Source organism: Solanum dulcamara, chromosome 7, assembly GCF_947179165.1.
Source record: "Solanum dulcamara chromosome 7, daSolDulc1.2, whole genome shotgun sequence".
NCBI lineage: Eukaryota > Viridiplantae > Streptophyta > Magnoliopsida > Solanales > Solanaceae > Solanum > Solanum dulcamara.
In genome coordinates, this window is record NC_077243.1 from 25,101,257 (window position 1) to 25,124,039 (window position 22,783).

Sequence of the window (22,783 nt, forward strand, 5' to 3'; positions counted from 1 at the left end):
AAAGAGGGGTATTTTGTTTTTTCTCTACATTTTGCCAATGAAGTGTGGTCGTTTTGGTACTAAATCATCCTTATCTAATAACCCTAAGCCTTCCCAAACCTTTCGTTCTCACAATAATTCAATTCACCAAAATCCTTTTTTCTCCCAAGGCTCTCATTCTTTATCACCAAGCAAATTCGAGGGTTCCTTAAGATCAAGCTTTCTTCCAATCTCATGGTAAAAAATCTATCAAGGTATGTGGTCTTTATCCAAGGGTCCTTCCACTCATGGAGCCCAAAACCTCTTTTAAACTAAGTCTTTAATTTCAAGTAAGAATTTATCATGGGTAACTCTAATTTCTGTTCAAAAGCATGAATCATGATTTAACCATTGATTATTGGTCTATTTGATGCAATGTGATTTAAAATGCATGAATTGATTGATTACAAGAAATTTCTCTACTTAGTTCCTTAAGGGTTCTTGAAGTTTATGGTGTGTTGTTTTAAGCATGATTTTAATCAATGACTTTCATAGTATTTATGCATAGTTCCATTTGCATACATGTTGAAAGTTGAAGTGATTTGAACTCACCTAGTTTTACTCTATCTTTTTAAAGCATGATTTTAAGTTTATGGACTCCAACTCAATGTTTATGAAAGCTTATGATTATGATTATGGGAGTCGTTTCAATAAAAGAATGAATGTTTGTGAGAGGTTTTCTCGCCTAAGCCAATGGATTCTTTGTGCGATAAGGAGAATTCTCGCCTAATTGAATCACTAAAGGTTTTAAGGAGCTATTCCACCGAATGATGATTTGATGTCTCAATTATATGTATGTCTATGTTACTATGATATACTATTCCGTGGGATTTGACTTAGCACCGAATGAGGCTTGAGGTGGGGTTCGGTGAGGGAATCTTAGTAGCAACCTCTTGTTTCATTAACTGTGTATTAACATAGGAGCCCTTATAGCCTAGGCTAGTGGATCCAAAAATGGCCATCAAAAGTTAAAGAAATAAATATTGACGGAGTTCTACCTTGGCAAGTAGTCTCCTCTTTTCTAATGTGGGGGTTACGTTGGATTTCATGTTATAGGTCACATGTTCTTTATGTCGTTTATAGACATTTTTCCACAAATGGATGTTTCAAATGCTATTTACTTGATTTCCCTTGCATGCACTTACACATGTACTTTACTTTATAATGCCTCAATGTTTTTGATGTATTGCATGCCTACATACTTAGTACATTCAAAGTACTAACGCATACATCTTTTGCCTACATAATATCACCGTGTAGGGACCGACGTTCCTCCTCATTCTCCTCCACGTAGCTAGTTGGGATCGTTGAAGGCTATTATTGGTGAGTTCTCATGTTCCGCAAACATAGCCCTTTTCTTTCTAGCTTATATTATGTAGAGACTTTTGGTTACCCTTTTTTAGTACTTTATTTTTTTATTTCGATTGGGGTGAGCTAGGGACATGTCTTAGCCTCCGTCAAGTCTAAGACTAGAGGTATTGTTGGACAAATGTAAGACAAATCTTGACTATTGATGTTGCTATGATGTTCTTCCCTTAGTCCCACTTTCCCATTTTACTTCAGCTTGTTATTGATTGTCATTACCGATGAAAGGCTAATCGAATGCTAAGAGGCTTGGATGAGGTATCTCCGAATTCCTCATTCGTCATGTCACGTCTAGGCCTTAGGTTTGGATCGTGATATAAATGGGCGAGTTAACTTAAACAGGTTGAGTTTGATTTTGCCACCCCTAAGTAGCGATGAACTTTCATTTTTATACAAAGTATTTAATAAATATCGTAAAGATATTAAGACTTTTTTTATAAGGTTTAACCATTCAAACCTATTAAGTAGTTGTAAAATGAGAAAAACAAGCACAAATAATGATTAAGATTCAGATTTTAAAAATAAACAAACTTAATGACTGAAATTTAAATCATTGGATCAAAAGCTTCAACCTTCATTAAGAGAAAACAAATGAAACCTTAGAAACCACTATCTCCTTATTTGTCATTCATTCCAAGTCCTCCACTGCTCAGAGATTGCTGATCTTTCTATATGAAATATTCGATTAGGAATGGCCTCTGAATTCAAAGAAATTTGAACAAGCTTTATGAGACATATATGGTAGTCACGTTGGTGGGGGAAAACAGTGTCGATTGACCAATTAAATTCTTGTTGCTTTTGGGATTAGTTGGCTTGAATAAATTAGCTAAGTTCACCAGCACAAATCTTGCAACTACTGGACTTGCCAATATGGCACAAGGATAACCTTTAGTTCTAGTTTTAATTATTTCAATATATGTGAAATAATATTGTAAAACCATTAAGGTTAATTTCTACAAATGAAAATTACTACCGAGACAAACATGATTTAGGCAGTGAATATTGAAATGGTACCTTCTTTTCCTGTTAACGAATAAGACATTAGGATCACATAGATCCAGGAGCAAGAGTTTATAGGCTTTCCTTTGGGATGATGATTTTAGAAGCAATGATATTATAATTTATTAACGGGATAAAATACAAATTCATTTGTGAAGGTATTATTAATTTAACCAATAAACTAATCCATAACCACTATGCTAATATCGAACCCACCGATATCTTACCGGTTAGGTTAGCAGTTTAGTACATTTAAAACCAATAACCGATAAAGCAGACCAACAAATAAAAATATCCAACCCAAACCGCCCAATAAGCACCCCTAGCTCATGCAAGACAGAGCTTTATATATCTGCATAGGCAGTAGACGGACTTAATAGTCTGCTGAGTACCTTGATCACCGAGATACGGCTGGCAGTAATCTAGTCTTTGACTATCTCCACACTGTTACCCCTAGAAACTTGTGATGTACCTTGCTCGATACACTGGAAAAAGGAGAAGAAGTTAGTAATGATTTTCACTTATCTTAACCTCTCTTTCAGCTGTGCAAATCCATCAGATAGCTCAGGTTTCAACTTTCCCAGAACAAATCAGCAGCGACAATCAACAAAATTAACCACAGGGGAAAGAATGATACATTGGCAAATTACCTGTAAAAGATGGTTGTGCAGCCAATCCAATGTTTGTGGAAACGTCGTCGCTGATATGTTTACAACTGTTAAACCCTGTCAATAAGAACGCAGCTCCCATAGAATAAAAATCATGAACGACATACTTATAACAAATCAATAATCTAACTAGAACCACAAAATTACGGGATGTAGTCTGTAAAAGTCAAATCAAATGGATCAGGCATGAAAAGGTATATGACAAATAGTTATTTTTTCTTTCTTTAAAATAATAAGTAAATAAAAAGAATCATTATTAGACAACTTGCATACTAATGTCCAATTACAATTGTAGGGTGCTTTTTATTTATTGTAACTTGTGTCTTCAATTCACCATAAATAAAAATTCTTTTTTTTGGTGCATGCCTCCAAATATATGCAAGTCCCCCGAAGTAGTATCAAGAATTCCAGAAAACAAATGACTCTCCCATAACTCGACAAATTTACATTAACTGCCTAGCAAGTCCCTCACACCACAAGAAAATATACTTTTTTTATTTACTCTGCTTTTGATGCCCCCCCCCCCCCCCTTTAGCATCTTCACTACCTACCGCACAAGGAAAAAAAACCCTTCTTTCCTGTAACTCTATTTATTCATCTGGATGAAGAATGGAATTTGAAAGAAATGGACTCTAGATTCAAACTCCAGATACTAGCTGGCTAGCCGCAAGAACATACTATTGAAATAGCATCGTGCATCACTAGCTGCATTTAGGAAATGTAGGATATCATGCATCCAACATTTTCAAATTGAATGCATATCAAATCTACAATGACGGCATTATATGGGTGATAGTAATACATTGCTTGATTATCTTTATTTCGTACATTGACATAGATTATAGGGCTTTCATCATACAGTTGTGCTCATTGAATTTGCTTACCGCCAGAAAAACATGATAGAGAAGAGGATCCAATACCAAGAAGACTTATAAATAGTCTGGAGATTTAATGCAGATTAGGCTCTTACTGGTAGGTTGATTAGTCTTGATTTCTATTCAGATATTTTCTTTTATGGGTCCTCAGACAGTTATATCCATGTAGAAGGATTTCCAAATTTTATGTTGATGTTGGGAAAGATGGCAAACACCATACCTGTGAGTTAAAGGAACAGAGATAGTCCTGTATAGTCTTCAAGTTAGATATCAATTTATCTTTGTCCTGAAGAAATTCAAGAGAGGATTACCAGCTAGATAAACAATATAAGCAAAAATATTCAGATACAAGTACACTATGTATCATATGTGCTTATTAATATCACACGCATAAACATATAGAAAGAATTAAAGCCAGATACAGAGACAGAAAAGGGTGAAAATTTTCTTAATTTCTTGTAGATTGATGAGCTTTATGACGTATATTTCAACTTTCTTTGGTTTGTAAAATATCACAGTTCTCTTTAAGTCTCTTCTGGCACTTAAGTCCATGCTACTGACAAGAATGACAAAATTGAATTGCCATCCCTTTTCCTTCTTTTCTTTTTTATTTCTTTTTTCTTTTTGGAGGCGGGGTGGGTCATGGGGGTTATGGGTATGATGAAAAGGGAACTGTCACATCCCTAACTGAAGACAAAATGGTACTTCAATTAAGTACGAAATAACCTCACTTGGATATATAAAAATACAAAAAAAGATGAAAGGATCATTAAATTGGTAATCTTCATAGGTGAGTTTAAACATAGTATGTATATGTTATTTTCAAACTCAACACATTTAATATTCTCTTTTGCTATAACTGGAGAACTGATGCTTTGGAGAAAAGTAAGGAGAAACATAGACTCTGGTTAGTATATCTTCAAATTGGTTTTTCAACTTTACAAATAGAAGGGGAACAGATCTTGAACAATTTATATGCTGTAGAAAACAGATCATTCTGGACAAAACATGCAGCACCCTCTTTCTTACGCATCCTTCCTTTCGTTTTAAATTATCTACTTTTAATTATTGGAAAAGGTCTTCACCACTGTATCAAAAAGTTGAGGTCAGCTGCCCCTATCTGCCCCTGTGCAGTGATTAATCCAAAAAATCAATTTCTTACTAATTTAAACCAAAATTGAAGAAGAGCATATGTGGATAATGGTTGCTAAATATCAATTACAGATTTTGCAGAGATCATGTGCTACTATATCAAAAGGCACCCACTTGAATTATAATTATGTTAAACATTCACGTACAGATAATGATAAATAAGAGAATTCAAAAACTTGTGGAACCTGGGTAGGATATTTCTCCCTGCATGTACGAGTCGCTACCCACTCTTCCAGCAATGCCTGCAGAAAAGACACAACTTTGTCAAGAAGGTAAGACATGGGACTAAATTTGAAAAGCAGTTTACTCCCTCAATCCTGCTTTAGGCAATGGATAATAATTGAGGATAATAATGGACTCAATTTCAATGCATATTGTATCAGCAGCGGGAAAGGAGACAACTATATTATTTTTTTGGGTAGTTTGTACACATAGCTCAGTTGCAGGTAAATTCAACTTGTTTAATCGATGTGTAGTCTTGCAAATAGAGGATGCTGTATAGTGATAAAACCTATAAAAGATTTGGTATCTTTAAAATGAAAATTGCACTGCAAAAGAGGGGAAGGGGTGGAGGGAGTTAGACAATATTATGGAACATTAATATTATGGAACATTCCACTATGGTTGCGAACAATTGAGGTTCTCATAAGTTATTGGAAGCATAAGTCGTGAACTCAGGAAGTAACAGACTCCACTTAGGTAAATGGTTGACTATCTCCATTTTGCTCTTTTGTTCCTCTGAAAATGGATAAATCTAGCTTTAGTAGTTGTCTCTCTAAATTAACCCCATCTCTCTTCATGTTATTGACTGACAGTCAATACTCACAAACAATTTCACTTTGGAAGAATGTAACAACTGAAAACTTCAACGAGGAGCACTTCACTACTTCAGTGGATGAATAAATCACATGAATCTTACAGCTTACATTATTATAACCGCTGGTACATATATCCCAACCTCACTGCCCCCATTGCCTTTTCCTTTCAAAGCTATCCATGGATGCTTGCTTAGCATCTGTGGGTGGACTAGTGTGAAAACATGAAAAGCCTGTTTTTTACTTTACAAAAAATACTGTGTGATCCCACAAGTAGGTCTGGGGAGGGTAGAGTGTACGCAGACCTTACCCCTATCTTGTGAGGTAGAGAAGTTGTTTCTGATAAACCCTCGGCTCAAGAAAAACAATAAACAGGAAAAAAATGCTGAGCTATTACATGAAGCTAGTTTAGTGTAAGTTGAGACATCAGTTTACCGTGAATAAAAGAGGAAAGGACAGTTGGGAGAAGTACTAGGGGACATAAGTAAGGAAGGATGTAAAGGGTCATTTTGTCGCTCAAAATGACTTAAACCTCGTGACTTCAAACAGACTAATGTGCAGATTAGTAAGAAAAAAATAGCTGTTCCAACTGGTACATATGGAGAAACTATATTTTACTTTGTCATCTTGTAGATAAGGCTTTGAGAACTTGGATCAGTTCTTTATCTCGATCTATTTCAGAGAGAGAAGATATGATCATAGAAAAAGAAAACTGGAGATTACATAGGATAAATAGACATTTAAGGTAACCACCTTATGATCAAATTCGGCCATCCTTAGAACTATAGGTACAATTATTGGTTGAGCACCAGATTTTTCTCTTCTATGAGAAGGCTTTTGGGCTGCCCCTGAATCTTTAACTTTTTCACCTGTATTACCAGACAAGCAGTGAGGAAGCATCAAAGGAGAGAAAAAATAAATAAACACACCCCTTCCCCCAAAAAAGTAGCTTGAGTAGCTTGTAGTGGAGATGGAAAAACTAGCAGAAAATATGCAAAGGCACTTACCCATATTTTCAGAGATTTCATTAACAATGTCCAAGGATTTCAGAGCAATTGTGAGCTTGTTTAACTCAGAAGATTCTCCTGGTTCTGAATTCATATCCTCAGAACAGCAATCCTTGCAGTCACTCTGACTTCTGTGTCTAACTCTAACATTAGAATTGCTTTTCTGTTGTAATTCATTCTGTTCCTCCACCTTCAGAGATTTTGGCACTGCTTGGTTTGCTGGAGAAGCCGGTGGCAATTTATTCTCTTCATCCATTAGGTAAATACTAGGATCTAGGTGTATCCCCTGCCATTGATATACCATCCAACTGAGATCACTCTATGTTCAAGCATTATTTTTAAATTGAAGTGTATGCAGAGCCAAAAGGATTTTCGACATTCACCACCAATTGATAAAATAGTTGATGTGATACAAAACTGTGATGAAACCTCTAATTACTACTGAAGCAAGGATGAATATACTACTTCTTCCTTCTTCTTTTTTTTGAGAAAGGCAACATGACAAGGATGAATATACTAGAAATGGACCATGCTATGCAGGCTTACGTGTCAGTACATACTATTTCTTTTCGCATAAAATGCTTCCTGAACTGCACCACACTCTCTCCAGGTATCTTTCTTTTCAAGAAAAAATAAGGTAATCTTATTATATATATGGCACAATGGGGGTATTGTGTTAGATAATTATCTTCACGTTTGCTAAGAGCTTCATTGTCTCTACCTATGCAAGGAGCCACTGAAGTCTACCATATGACCTATGTCATTTACACATTCAGACTTTGACCAATAAGACAAAAGGCATAATAAAGATATTTAGGTTGATACACCAATGAGTACAGCCTTCAGATGCATTAGTTGTATTCCTAACCTGCATATAGAATATGTGAGATATAACACTGGAGCTGCTTCTAATCCTGTTGAACACCTCTGTTGCAAAAATAAAGAGAAACATAGATTTGTCTAAGTCCCCTTTGTGATTGAACTATGAAGTTTGTTTTCCATTGATTAGAATTTCAGAGTGATTATGAAAAAGGATATCCAGCTGAACCATATTCTCCAAACACTATTTCCTCACCAAGGAAACAAGAAAATACCAATTTATGTGGTCATAAACCTTCTCTGTACCCCATTTACATAGCAGACCGGGCTTTCATTTGATTCTCCCATCAAGACATTCATTCCACATCCATCATGTCCAGGGGGCTCATACCCCTTGCTGTATTATTGTTTCAACATCATCTTCTTCAAAGGGTCATTTTGCAACCACTCATTCTCCTCCTAAGAGACATTAAGAATATTCCCCTTCTCAAACTTTGCTCTCCTGACTGCTCTTTTCAAATTTAACTCTCGATAGAACCTCAACAACTTCTGTTTAATCCTATCTGCTTCCTCGATAATTACAATTGTCCTTCCTATCATGAACTTATAATTTGTCCTAACCTTATTGGCATCAGCCATTTTATAAATAAGATTTGCTTTTTGTCACCACTTTGCAGCCAGGAATAAGTTTTCACCTTTTATCCCTCTCTGCATTTGCTAACTTTTCCACATCACCTTAAAGGTCAATTCTCTATTTGGTTTCATCATCACTTAGACTGTATGACACTTTCTAGCTTGCTCCAATTTCCATCTTCCACATTTCTTGGCATTCTTTCATTGACTGGCTCAAATCTTGTAGTAACTCTTTGAAAAGCTTCAGTTTCTGATGATTTGAAAATCAGCTCTGCCTTTTTGTATTGAAAGATGCCAACAATCTTAAATCAAATCCATAAAATCATTTCCAATTGTATCGGGAAGTAGTGCAGGAAAGTATTACATTCTTCTTTGTTGTTAAGTAGATCCCTTGTAAAGTTTATTCCTTCCTTTGGTGGTGCAACAAGTTTGAATCTATAAGGAAATCTTGAAACTCACTAGTATATAATTGTTTAGGGGTGCGATAAAAATACTTCCTTTAATATCAGCATGTATATGCAAGCAAAACATTGGTGCTAATAAGTTCCTACCGAGTTTTATAGGTAGGAGGACATGGGAAAGTATGCAGGCTTTCACAAATTCTCGTGTTCATCAATCAAAATTTAAGCATTTCAAACTCGAAAAATGAACCATTTCTATTCCGGATTCCCAAATGCGCACTCTAGTATATAATTGTTTAGGGGTGTGATAAAAATACTTCCTTTAATATCAGCATGTATATGCAAGCAAAACATTGGTGCTAATAAGTTCCTACCGAGTTTTATAGGTAGGAGGACATGGGAAAGTATGCAGGCTTTCACAAATTCTCGTGTTCATCAATCAAAATTTAAGCATTTCAAACTTGAAAAATGAACCATTTCTATTCCGGATTCCCAAATGCGCACTCTAGCAAGATTGGTTTATCATCCAACACTGGGTTCACCCAAGCATATTGCTTTCCTGAAAATATCATCTCGTTCAGTAGAGAAAAGGAATATGTCTATCCTGAACGCAGCTGGTCTGTCTTCAACTCTTATCCTAGTGAACTTACTGCCTAAAAGTGCAGGATTAATTAGGTCCAACTCTGAGATGAGATTGGATAAATCTTTGATGGGCCTTGTAACCCAAGTATTATTAGACTTCTCAACTGCAAACCTAACAATCCGATCTAATCACCCATTATTGCACAATCCTCTCAGTGCCTCCAATTCCTACCACATATCCCTTCTTTCATCAAAGGAATGTGGTCCATACTTCCCCGTGTAGATACCTGGGCATAATTAGATCGAGTGATGGACAGAATAATGAAAAGATGGAATGGTCATCCTTCAAACCTTCATTGGAAAACTGTGCTCTTTTGTCCAATTAAAACCCCACTTTGGCCCCATCTGCTCCCTGGACTTACCCAGTCACCCATCTGTTGCCTCGCACTTGCCTTGTTAGTCTACCGTCCATTTACTTATCTTGGAGGAAATAATACATGTCAAAAGTTTCTCTTCAATGTGGACATTATTTCCCTTTTGTTACCCCCTCGCATTTCAACAAACGATTTTAATCTTTTTTCCTTTAGACAAGTAACAGCTCTATTCAACAAAAATTAGCCACCCCAGAAAAAGGTGCTAAATTGGAAACTTTACAAGCATCGAAAGGGTGCTTAAACCCCTGCCCAGAACCTTATACAATTATACATTGCCAATTTGATATAATAACTTTCTTACTTCCCCCCACATATTCTGTTTACACCAAAAAGAACAACCTAAGACAATTCATCCTAATTTTCTTGATAGAACTACTAGTGCCTTCAAAATGTCTACCATTTCTTTCTTTCCACACTGTCCACCAAATGCAAGAAGGAATGATCTTCCACCAGTCCTCCCCACCTCTATTCCCAATACTCCACCAATTGTTCAGCAGTGCCAAAGTAGAACTAGGTATTACCCAAGTTATTCCCAAAATACAAAAGAACATGGGCCACAGATTTATAGTTGACCTTCTATAGTTGCTCCAATCTCCTTCGTTCCCATAATTTATAGGAAACTCCAACTCCTTAAGCTCTTCGTAACCCTTTTGCTTTGAGATAGCACCACTCTTTCTTGAGCTTGGACTGCCCTTGTTTTCTATCATATTTCTTTGATTTACGTGGACTTTATGACCTCTCTTTTAAACCTATGAAAAGAAACCCGAAAGCTTACTAAGCCTCGGAATATTCTTTCTTACCCACTTTGACATTCGATTTCTTCCAACTGATTTCTTGCCACATGCAACTGATGATGCTTTGCCTGCACAACGTACCAAGGTAGAAGCTCTTCTGATACTGCTATAAATGCAGATTCACCAATGATTTGCTCTGGGACTTCCCCAATCTCTCTTCCTTCCCCTCCTTCTAATCTCAAATGTAGACGCTCCAGAAGAACTTGGGTGGAGATTTTCCCTTCTCCCAGACTCTTTCTCCTTCTAGATGTCAAATAAGGTAATTGTGCACTTCTCACATCATTTCCTTCCCGATCATAAGTTACAAAGTGATTACCACTTTTTCTATTATTGATGATGCATGACCACATAAAAAGGAACTCAAACTGTGTTATTCGACAAGCAGACCTCGTTTTGATGGTGCAAATGACAGTCCAAACTGGTAAGTAACAAGAACAAGATGGACCTTTTTGATAAATCTTTTTTTTTTGATAAAGAACAAGATAAGCCTTAAAAGCAGAAGACAATTCTCACATGGATATCAGATGCATATATAAAGACATCAAGGAGGTTTAGAACTACTTAGGCTTTTAAGCAAATCCAAAATGCTAATCTAGAAATTTAGCTCCCATACATCCATAACTTTCTCGAGTGATTGGATGTACAACTATTTTGCGTTAAAAGGAAATATCTATATTAGGAGATAAATCTGCTTTATAGATACAAAGCACACCCTCTGGGAGCTTCGGAAGTACTCCGTGTTTCCTCTGCAAAATTCCTTTTAAAAAAACAATTCGTTTGGACTTGATGTAAAAATATAGACTTCTAATCTTGAGGACTCATTTTCTGCCAGTGGCAATGCTTTCTTCTTATTTTTTTTTTCTTTTTTATAAGGACCAGTAGCAATGCTTCTTTTCCAATCAAGATGTCAAGAGAGGATTATGAAGAAACTAGAAAGATAGGGAGCTATAATGTCTAAGCATGACAAAACATGCGATAAAAAAAACTCATTATGTAGTTTATGGAGGGAAAATACCTCAATTATAATTGGTTTTCCATCTTTCATAGCTTTCTTCAAATCACCAGCCAAACCTACAAAAAAAATTGAGATGTTGATTGAATTCCTTGACATGCTCCAAAACAGTTGTTTACAACAAGAATTACCTTTCCTTACTATTCTGCATTCTTTGCAGAATTCGGTTATTAGCTCCTCTGATGAGCTGAAATCACGTGCCCACACAGGAGAAGATGCCAAAGGTGCACTGATAAAAATTACAAGGTACACAAGTATTTGAGCGCCAAATGATATCACACTTCTGAGATAACCTTTAGTTAAGCATGAACAAACATGACCACGCAATTATCTGGAACTAACAGGTTACTGAAATAACTAAATCTGCATCTACAGTTACATACTCTGTTGATGTCCGTAGCAATTCATACACCATGGCAGTCTGAAAAAAAATCACATATAAATAATAAGCAAGCAAGGATAAACAGACCGCTTGCTCAAAGGAAAATATAGAAGCAGGCCCAGTAAATGTAGAGGGATTAAAGAAGAACCTGCAAGACATTTGGCAAGTTCAGCCTTTGTGCAAGCTGGGTAGCAATAGTAGATTTTCCAACACAAGCAGTGCCACAAACAAGAATTACCAAAGGCACTCGCATATGATGAAATCTAAGAACATAAAGATAACCAAAAAAGGAGGGTAAGCAACATCAAATACTAAATTGAGCCGTTTCAATCATTCCCTTCCTCATTGCTCCCAACAATAGGAAAATAAAGGGAAAGTTGACAAAGAAAATATGACCAACCTCGTAATCATTTTATAACGGTTTATATACTCTTCTCCAAAACCTCTTCGCTCCATAAGCTGCATGGCATCCAAACAATTCAGTGTTATTTATCCACTTTCAGAACTTTGAACAACTGCTAACAGAAAGGAAAATCAAGTCACATACTACAAGGTCAATTTTTACAGAAACTAGTATCAGATGTTTGTCGAATTAAGAGAAAGAAATCACAGAAATCCATTTAAAATATCTTTTTGGAAAAATCTCTTCTTGAATGACTTTTGTGATTGAGCAATAGGTTTTGCACAGATTTATTATGGCAGTGTTCGTTTCCATCAGACAATTAACAGATGAACGACCTACAATACCCCCAACCAAAGGTTGATTGCTGACAGCATAACATGCTTATCAGTTTTATTCATAAACTATTTTGTGCATCTTAACTATCCTACACAGGTGATTCAATCTGAAACACAAACATCTTTGTGTCAATATAAGCTCTAGATACCATTGAATAGGAAAAGTTAATTTTTTAATTTTTTAATGCCTAGTGTCCGGGCCAGCTTTCGCACACCTCAAGTAATTAGGAAAGTTAATTGTCGAAAGACATAAAGCACAGTTCAGGTTAAACATCCCGACTTTGCTTTTACAACCTTAAGTGCATTTGCAAGTCAAAGATGCCAATCAAACAGGATCTGGGGAAAAAATCTTAAATGCCTATTGGATGAAATAATAAAGCAATTTTGCTTTTTCTTTCAGTCATTCGAGAAAAGGGAAGAAACTCATATGAACACCCTAACCACATGCAGAGAGCAAGAACAAGAAAGATGTTGATGACAAATCTCAGCTGAATAATGAAATCCACTTGTAACAAGTTCAATTCTATAATCAGCATTAGCCTGTGCCGACTGAGAGAGAGAGAGAGAGAGAGAATCATAGGAATGTATTGCTTGTTCTTCATCACTAAAGACAGCAAACTCATATTAATAAGCATCCAAATGAGTTGCTACTGTTTGTACCTGGAAAAAAAAGAGTCAAAACACCACATCCAACAAAGTGGCAACATATGAATCATGTTCAGATCGCCTTTGCAATATCAAAGTCTCCAAGGAAAAATCATACCTCGAGACGTAGAGCCAACGGAATAAGCAAAAACATTCACAGTTAAGCATCTTAGATAGTTAAATATTCATGGGAAAGTTACTGAACCTCTTGAAAGAATTGGAAACAGAACATAACCATAATAAGAAATGGGGTACCTTGAACAAGTTTGCCTCCAAATCTGATTGTGAGCTGCATTAAGAAATAATTTTTTAATATCTATGGACCAAGTAGGGTAAAATTCAATGAGAAGAAGATACAAATTTTAATGTCATACACATCGAGTAGGCTGTTGTCAACAAGAAGCTTCTTAAGCTCAAGTGCAATTTTAATAGCCACGTGATTTGGTATCTGTAAACGAGAAGCAGTTCACATTAACTCCAAATTCATACCAAAAGCTGTAGAAAAAGAAGATTTGGTAGTAGGTCATCCTTTTGAAATAAGGAAACTTGGAACACTGACAAGTGACAGCATAAATAACTATACAAATTGCCCAATTCAAGGAACAGCACAGCTGTGATGTTAGAATTTGAATAGGAACAGTGTTGGTAAGCGACAACTTAGTCATCGAGCTGATTATAAATTTGCATGTGATTCAACAAACATAATCTACTAAAGGAAGGATGTTGAACCTTAGTGACGGTGAGCATTCTGCTGAGCAAAAATCTAGAGAGAACATAGTAGTGATCGGCATTGTCACCCAGCCATACTTTCACCTGAAACAAAAGCAAGCCAAACCAGCACAAAATTAAACAAAAAAAAAATATGAGTATGAAACAAAATTGCAGCAACGGCACGGATGTAGACCTTAACGAAATCGTATTTGGAAGAAGCATTTCGGGTAGAAAATCGACGAGCTGAATGATTACTTGAGACAGCATCTTCTTCTTCTTCATTAGTGCTAGGGCTTTCTCTTACAACTGCCTTATCCTTCTTCATACCTCACTGATAAATCTCTCGGGAACTGTGCCCGCCGGGAAGGTGATGCCGGTAAATATCGACGGAGAATGTGGACAATCCACTTTGCGAACAACTTATTCTTGCACTTTGCACAGAAAACTTTCTTTGCTTTTCTCCAACTGTTTGTAGTGTCGGGTGGGATTCCTTTGGCCTTTTTAGCGTGTTCCCAATTCTTTTGGCAAATTATGAAGATTAGAAATTAAATTTGAGAAATATTTACAATTTAAATTTAATTAAGGAACATTTTATAATTTGTTCTGTTTCACCTAATATAATCTTCATATAATTAATAAGGAATATTTCATGGTATGGATCATTTTAATGGAAATAATACTTTAACTTTTAAAAAAAGCAAGTTCCAAAAAGATTCATCGGCTAGTATGCTAGTTCCTACTCCCTTTTTTCCTTTTATTCGTAAAAATTTTTCTAATTTGATTTTCCTTTTTACTTATCAAATTTGATAAATCAAAAAAATAGAATCTTTTTTTACTTATTATACTCTTAATTTATTAGAAAGTTAATATATTTGGAATATGTAGAATTTCTTAAAATCTTAAATGATCGATCCATCTATAGATTTAGAGTACCAAAATATTTTGGATTTTGGATTATGACTTTAGTGATTAATAAAGGTAAAATGGTAAACTCACTATATCAGTCATTGATTTTTCAATAGGTGTGTCGAGTCAAAATTTGACAAGTAAAAGGGAACTGAAGGAGTACTAAATAGGAGGCTCTTTTATACCTTTTGCATAGGTGTGATAAATGAGGTTTCTATTAATTTAACATCAAATTATATCTATGTTCTCTAATTTTAATTGTGCGAGATAAACACTTAAATTATTATAAAATTGAACAAATAGACACATATGCATCATATATGACAAATTGTGTGATATGCATGCGTCCTACGTATCAAATCACATGAGATTTACCATGTAGGTTCATGCCTTGTAATTTCTTTAATGACCGTATAATTAATTTCATTGCCGATTATATTTAACAATAATCTCTTAGATTATACCTTGATAATTGAGTTTGGTTCCTGAATTTGCTAGAAGAGTTAGGTTAAAATCACAATTCACAAGAGTGTAGGTCATGAATTTTAACTTTTTGAGCCACAAGTTGATTTTCACGTAAATATTAGGATGTTTTATTTTTATATTTTATGTTCTTTATTTTTCTATGGTCAACAACTAGTGAAACATATTCAATTATTATTTTCATGTAGGTTGAGAAAACTTTAGGTAAAATTTAAGAAAGTGCGAAAATTGATAATGTGACCCAATTCGCTTATCCCTCCCCTCTTGTGTCGTGTGCATGTAAAAACCAAAAAGAGATCAATCCTTAGGACCATCACTGATTTAATAAAGTTCATCAATTTTTTGCATCTTTACTTCAGTTCTTATATGGTGTATCAACTACTGCAACTATAGAGGACAAATGCCATGAACACATTTTGGATGAGTTGATCCTGACGGAACCAAATATTATATGTTAGTTGATCGTAGAGAGTGTCCCAATTAATTGTGATATAGTTTAAAATGGAGTATGTGTAGTTCCATTTAAATACCAAAGGGATCATGTGTATGCATGAGCATGAAAAATTGTCTTCTATGTTGCATGATTGTTGGTTCCATTTGCGTATGCATCTTATATAGAAATAGGTCTGAAAGAGAAGTCTCAAATAGACCAAAGTTACTAGCCTTTTTTATTTTCAGAATATTTTGATCCATAAATCTAATTAACAAAGATTGAAGGAGTTAAATACCCAAAAAATTCATTTCGACATAGATGCCGTTGATATAGAAAATTGTTCTGGTTCTCGTCTCCTCCACAAATGACATGCTAGCTGGTATGGTTCATATCTAATATGCTTTCAGACAACTGTGGAAGGCAGCAGTAATGGCATAAAAGGTGCCAATTTTTTTTATAACATTGTAGGTAGGAAAACCCCTTTCAAGAGTTTTTGGGATTTCAATACAGAAATACCATTAAGCTTGACAAAGAGGATACAGCGAGATGGCTTAACCGAATGCTCCTGAGATTACAACATCGAGCTCTATACATTAACTTAGGCCTCTTTCTCCATCTCTACCCTGAGAAAGTGCCCATCTTCCTATAGTTCCTACGGTAAATACTTAAACGACTACAAATACAGGATAATGACATCAACGCCTCATTGCTGACAGTATTGGAAGCAAAGTGTCACATTGGCCTCTTTCATGTGTTAAGAGTTCTCATATGCATAATGAAGAGGTAAAATCTAGTAGAGTTGTCTGAATGCACGATGAGGAAGCCAGTCTATGCACCAGGAAGTGACTTCCAGTCGCACGTCTTCTTGAAAAGTTTATTGCCTCTTTTTCGCATGCCAGTTCCCACAAGACCAGCTGAGAGAAGAGATTTTGTGTCTGCTCTCCACTGAAAATCTTTGAGTGTGGAGAACAAGGTAGAAAGTGCTGGACTGATTTCAGTATCCTTTATATTGCCACATGAAATCACCTTGAGGCTCTGGATCTGCTTCCACGAAAGGAGTGCAGATTCGAGGCCTTCAGTTGTCAGCAGTGAACAGCTTTCTAGGCAAAGAGACTTCACTCTCCTGTTGAAAATAACACCAAAATGAAGCTGTGACACCAAAATTCCTAACACAAGGTTATTTAGTTAATAAAAGGCCCTTTATTCAAGTGAACAAAAAAGGGCAGTCCGGTGCACAAAGCATCCAGAGTTCACGCAATGGGTGTGCCGTACACAACATACCCTAATGCAAGCATTAGTGGCTTTTTCACGGCTCGAACCTGTGACCTATAGGTCAAATAGAGATAACTTTATCGTTGCTCCAAGTGAATGCAAAACAAAATAGAATGCTAAATTGCCAGTCAGAACTGAAGCAAGTTCAGTGTGTAAAACTCAAAACTGGACCCTTTATAATACAAGATAGCATACTGTCACATGATAACTGATAAATGAAGCATCAATAATGAATTGAGACATAACTGTCATGCCATCAACATTATGTGGTTTCTCTAATGCAAGATGGAAGGGTATACTCTTCGATAAAAGGCAATGGTATTCTAACATTAATAACTGAAGCACCAAGAATGTGCATGATTACAAAAGCATATACAAACTGGCCTTCAGACCTACATATTCTCAACACAGATAGCTAAATAAATCCATCACGCTTATCCTTTTACCAAAAAGACAAGATCAAAGGGTATGCTATGACCAAAATAAAATGCACTATTACAATCAAACGAATAAGGAACTACATTTCAAAGTCATAAAGCCTAAACACAATAAGTTCATGTATGCTAAATGCATAACAAAATACTAATCCAGCACGAAAGTTTCCAGCAACAGCAAGCAAAGTAAAAAAGAACAGAATAATATAACCAATACCTTAGACCACTGGAAAGACTGAACATTTCATTATCCAGTCCCCAACAGTTGTGGAAAATAACCTCTCTAACTTCTTGACATAGTAGAAACAGCGTTCTCAAACTCTCCTTATTTCTTAATTGGCATTTCTCAAAATGTAATCTTTCAAGTGTTGGGCAAGATCCTACATCTTCATCAAACCATCCACAATGATCAATACTCTTACAAGACATAAACCTCAAGGTGTTCAAATTTTCGCAATAGGAAAGAGCGGACAACCAACCACCCTCCATCCTATGATCACGAAGAATCAACTCTTCAAGCATTTGACAACATTGTGCTATTGCTTTAATCCCTTCATAGCTCCCTTCACAACCACTCAGCTCCAGCTTCACCAACCTCTTACATCCCTGAGCTAAAATAGTCAATCCAATATCAGTAACCGAAGATTTATAAAACCCATCAACATTTCCAATCAATCTCAATATCTGCAAGTTCTGACAGGCTGCGATCCCACGAAGAACCTGATCATTACATCTGTGCAACTCCAACACTTGCAAAGTTGGACATTCCTCAGCTACACCCAACAATCCCAATTCACTAGCATTTACCACCAACAATCTACGCAAATTAGGACACCCACTTGCTAGGATTCTCAAACCGTTATCAATATCATCGGAAGGCAACAACAATCTTTCCTTTAGAAACCAATCTTTAGCGTCAGCAGTACAATCCACGTGGGAAGAAAGAAACCGGTGAGAGCAAAAAATACCCGAATTCCCAGGTGAAATCAGAGACCCATTCACCAAATCAACATGGATAAGATTCGGAAACCGAATAAACAACCGACCCGAAACAAGGAAATCCCAATCAAGAAGCTTAATGGACCGGACGAGACGACCTTGGAGGTTTAGCCAGCGCTTGGATACAAGGGAATTGGAATTTCTCTGAGAATCAGGGAGTTTAGAGAGAATAGAAAGAAGTATTTCATCAGAAAGAAGAGAAGTTAGATCGGAGACAAGCGACGAAAGGGTAAAATCTAGGGATTTGCGAAGTTGTGGAGAAGGGGATGAAGATGAGGTTTGCTTATTTGAACGGGATTGAAGATGCATAGTGAAAAGGACATGATTGAGAGCTTTCTTGTTCTTCAGCAACAAATCATTCCAGCTCGGAGATGGTGGCCCTTTCAATGGTGACCTGAAAATTGGTTTCTCAGGTGAACACGCCATTGTTTTCTTAGCAACGGCAGCCAAAAGGAAACACCATGAAAGCTCTGTTTCTTTCACTCAATCTTTGCATAATTAGTTGTCAGCTCAGATGTAAAAACTCGCTTCTACTTGCTAAGATCTGTAAATACTATTTCTTCCTCCTCCTTCTCCCTTTGTTTTTTCCTGCAAAGTAGTTTTCGATATTTGAGTCTAACGGACTTGTAAGGAGTGGGGTCGGGTCTAGGCATCCACCAATTTTTGAATTTGGGTACATGGGGCCCACTACAGGAATTTTTGGGATTATTCCCGTTTGAGAATGGAAAACTTACCCAAATATAACATATTTAGAATTATTTATCATTTATATTTATATAATTTTATTATATGTATAATGCATTTTTAATACATAATATATTTTAAGACACTTATAATATATATATGTTGCATATAAAATTACTTTTTAGACATAATGTAATGCATTTATATTATATGCATAATTTTTTTTTAATACATAGTATAATTTTTTTACCAAAATAAGTATAATTATTTTAATATATTTATAATACATATACATCATATATATAATTTACTTTTAATATATAATACAATTGCTATAGATGATAAATATTTTTTAAATATAATATATTTAAATAATAAATAAGAAAATATATTTAAAAGCAGTAAATATTTTATAAAAGAAATTCAAAAAATAATTTATCCTAATTACAATTTACAAGTTTGTTCGTGTTGTCTTTTGCCAATATGCTAAAGTCCAACATAAGGCACTTCGTGTAAATGGGATGGGCTACCCACCTTTTGAACTGTTTTCTTATTCGAATTTGAAATGTAATGGTAAATAGTTGCTCCCGTCAGTTTAATTTATTTAGTTAGTTTCGAGTTATGTAGTTTAAAAAAATATGTAGAATGCTATTAAAATATTTTTTTAATCGTATAATCTTAAATATATCATATAGAAATTAGAATTAAGTTCTTGAAAAAAAAATAGAGTTAATTGACTAACAATAAAATTGTCCAATTTCAAATAGTTTACGCGCAAAATTAATCTATTTCCCCTTATTTTGGAGCAATCGTTAGAAGAAAGAGTATATTTTGATAGTTGGAGGATATTTTTTAGTTAGTTGATTATCGGTAAAAGCATTTTTTGAGCCAAAAACATAATTAAAGATAAAATTAATCTTATTTAAATAGTACAAAAATATTTTTGTCTCTTTTCCCTATTAAATATTATGTGGCATTTGGTGTAAAATGTTGAATAAGAGTTTTTGTTTTTTTTTTAAGAAAAAGGGTTTTCGCAAAAAATGTTTTTCCAATCTATCTTTCTTTTTTTTTAGCTTTTCTAGTAAAAATGATTTTATTTCTTAAAATTTGGTTGAAAATATATTTTACTAAGAATTAATTATTTTATGTTTAGCAAAGAATTTTCTTTCGATTTTTTGAACAGGCCAAAAAGATGGGGTGTTACATTTGAATTGAGGGATTGAGCCACTTTCAATTCCCTATTCTTTTCTGCTGGATCGTATAAGTTTTGCTCAGTATAAATGTAATGAAGTAAGTGCAAGTATAAGTTACCTGATAATTGAAATTGATGTAATTACTAGGTTATTAATTACTAGCCTAGTAATTACACATCTTAGTAATTATGATGATTAATTTGTTTGCCACAGTGTAATTTTTCTATTTGGTTGCACAAATGTAATTACAAGGCTATATTAAATTTTAAAAATAAAAGCTAATTTTTTAAATTTAAATTTTATATTAGAAAAATAAGGATCTTTATAAATGATATTAAATTAAATATTAATTAATAAACATATGTTCTTTACTAATAGTATACAAAAATAATTTATTTATATTTTTTAAATTAGTATATTTTAAATAATTTAATCAAATAAACTAAAAGTATAAGATTTTTATAAATATCATGAAATGTATGTTTGACAAAAATATTGATATTATAAATATGATGTCATAAAATTATTAAAACATTTGACAAAAAAATAATCTATCAAGTTTAACTAAAAAATAAATATTTTGCAATGTGAAATATCAAGTCAATAGTACTAAAACAAATGAAATTGAAAATATGACATAAATCTTAAATTCATAACACAATGCTCTTATATCAAATTTTAACACAACGCACATAAATATGATTTTAAAAATTAGAATACTAACAAAATTATTTTTAAAAATAAATAGAATAATAAATAAATAATATGAAAAATTGCATGGAATGAAAAAGTAAAGGTTGAGAATGAGAATGAAATGAAATATAATAAAAATAATAAAAATATGTACTTAAAAAATATTAGAATAATAAAAGTATTTTTTTAAAATAGTAGAAATAAAAAATAAATTAAAATAAAAAATATAAATATAAATAAAAGAATTTAAAAAAAAATCATGTAATTACATGATGTAATTACAACAATTTTTTACCCTCTCTTGGAAATTGAAGAGTGTAATTACGCTCCTTCAATTACACTCAATTCTTCTCTTACCAAGTAATTACTTGGTCTATCAAATATGTCAAAAAATGTAATCACACCTAATTATACTAAATCTCAATTACACAGTGGCTTTCCAAACATGCTCTGAGGTATTATGTCATTTACCTAATAAATCTACACTGATAGATATTTAGTAGATGACTGATTGATATTTGTAACAGTAACAATTAGAATCTTTAAAATGATAAAGCAACATGAGAGAACTCTTTATCAATTATCAGCTGAGCAAATGGAATGACGCAATGGCTGAATTGAAGTTGTGTTGGAAATTAAAATTGAAAATAAAATATCAAAAATAAATATAAATAGATAAACATATTTAGGTTGAGGTGTAGATTATATCTCGCTCTTTTTAAAGAGATTCAAGTTCACTGCAGTATAGTTTACATCGATCCAGCAGTATATCTCTTGATTTGTCCCTTTCAGGATACATCAGTCTAACAATGTCGTACAACTCAAACAACTCCGAATTAGTTGAAGAGTCCAAAGCTCCACCAAAAGAACACATTCCTTCAACAGATAATTACTCTTATTTATATAGTAAATTATTTGAAGACTTGGAATATTTTTCTTTGTCTCAACTTTCTCTTTCACTACACTAACCCCAACACAATATAATACTTCTCATCTTTCTACATTCTATATTTTCTTGTTCACAATACAATGTAAGACCATCACTGTTTATCGGTGAGGAATTCTTCTTTGTAATGAATTGGAAGATTATGGGTAGTAATTTGGATAAATGAATACCCTAGAGGTTACATGAGTTATAAGGAATAACGAGGTAGAACATGACTTAATAATTACATAAGTTACACCAAAAATAATTAATTATATTTTTGTCAATTTATATATACTAAAATAATGCAGTTTAATATTAAAATTTGATATTAAAACGTCATGCTTTAACAAGTTGTTTTTCATCATTACGGAGTGATTTTTCGATTTGGGGACTAAATTTTGAGCTAGAAATCGAAGCTGAAGGAGGGAAAAGTCAGAGCCTTAGTAGGAAAACCAGGAAAGAAAAATTGATTTTATTTCTAAGTTTGACAAGAAATGTTATTTATGAAGATGAATTGTTTTATATTTTGAAATTATAATTTTTGATTTATTTTTCTTTTTTGACTTAAAAATAAATGCCTAAAAATATTTTTTTATTTTATCAAAATACCTTTAAAATACTTAAAAACAGTTAAAATAAATCAGTCCAATCATGTTCCAAAGTCTTTTAAGCCTAAGGTCATTAGAAAGGGTTATCGAGGTAGCAAAA

The 22,783-nt window shown here is 34.1% G+C and overlaps 2 protein-coding genes across 2 annotated transcripts; both read right to left on the reverse strand.

The window, feature by feature from the left end:
* Positions 1–2,495: 2,495 nt before the first annotated feature.
* Positions 2,496–14,585, reverse strand: LOC129894238 (uncharacterized). Its single transcript, XM_055969827.1, has 15 exons — positions 14,244–14,585; positions 14,069–14,152; positions 13,714–13,787; positions 13,595–13,628; positions 12,357–12,415; positions 12,105–12,219; positions 11,958–11,995; positions 11,706–11,803; positions 11,578–11,633; positions 6,900–7,185; positions 6,646–6,761; positions 5,263–5,319; positions 4,146–4,211; positions 3,033–3,107; positions 2,496–2,867 (listed from the first exon to the last, which is right to left on the reverse strand). Exons 1-15 carry the CDS (start codon positions 14,373–14,375, stop codon positions 2,805–2,807), a joined length of 1,353 nt encoding a protein of 450 aa, XP_055825802.1. The 5' UTR covers positions 14,376–14,585; the 3' UTR covers positions 2,496–2,804.
* A 1,714-nt stretch (positions 14,586–16,299) lies between these two features.
* Positions 16,300–19,172, reverse strand: LOC129896928 (F-box protein At5g07670-like). Its single transcript, XM_055972919.1, has 2 exons — positions 17,796–19,172; positions 16,300–16,995 (listed from the first exon to the last, which is right to left on the reverse strand). The coding sequence occupies exons 1-2, from the start codon at positions 19,001–19,003 to the stop codon at positions 16,701–16,703; spliced, it is 1,503 nt and encodes a 500-aa protein (XP_055828894.1). The 5' UTR covers positions 19,004–19,172; the 3' UTR covers positions 16,300–16,700.
* Positions 19,173–22,783: the final 3,611 nt, after the last annotated feature.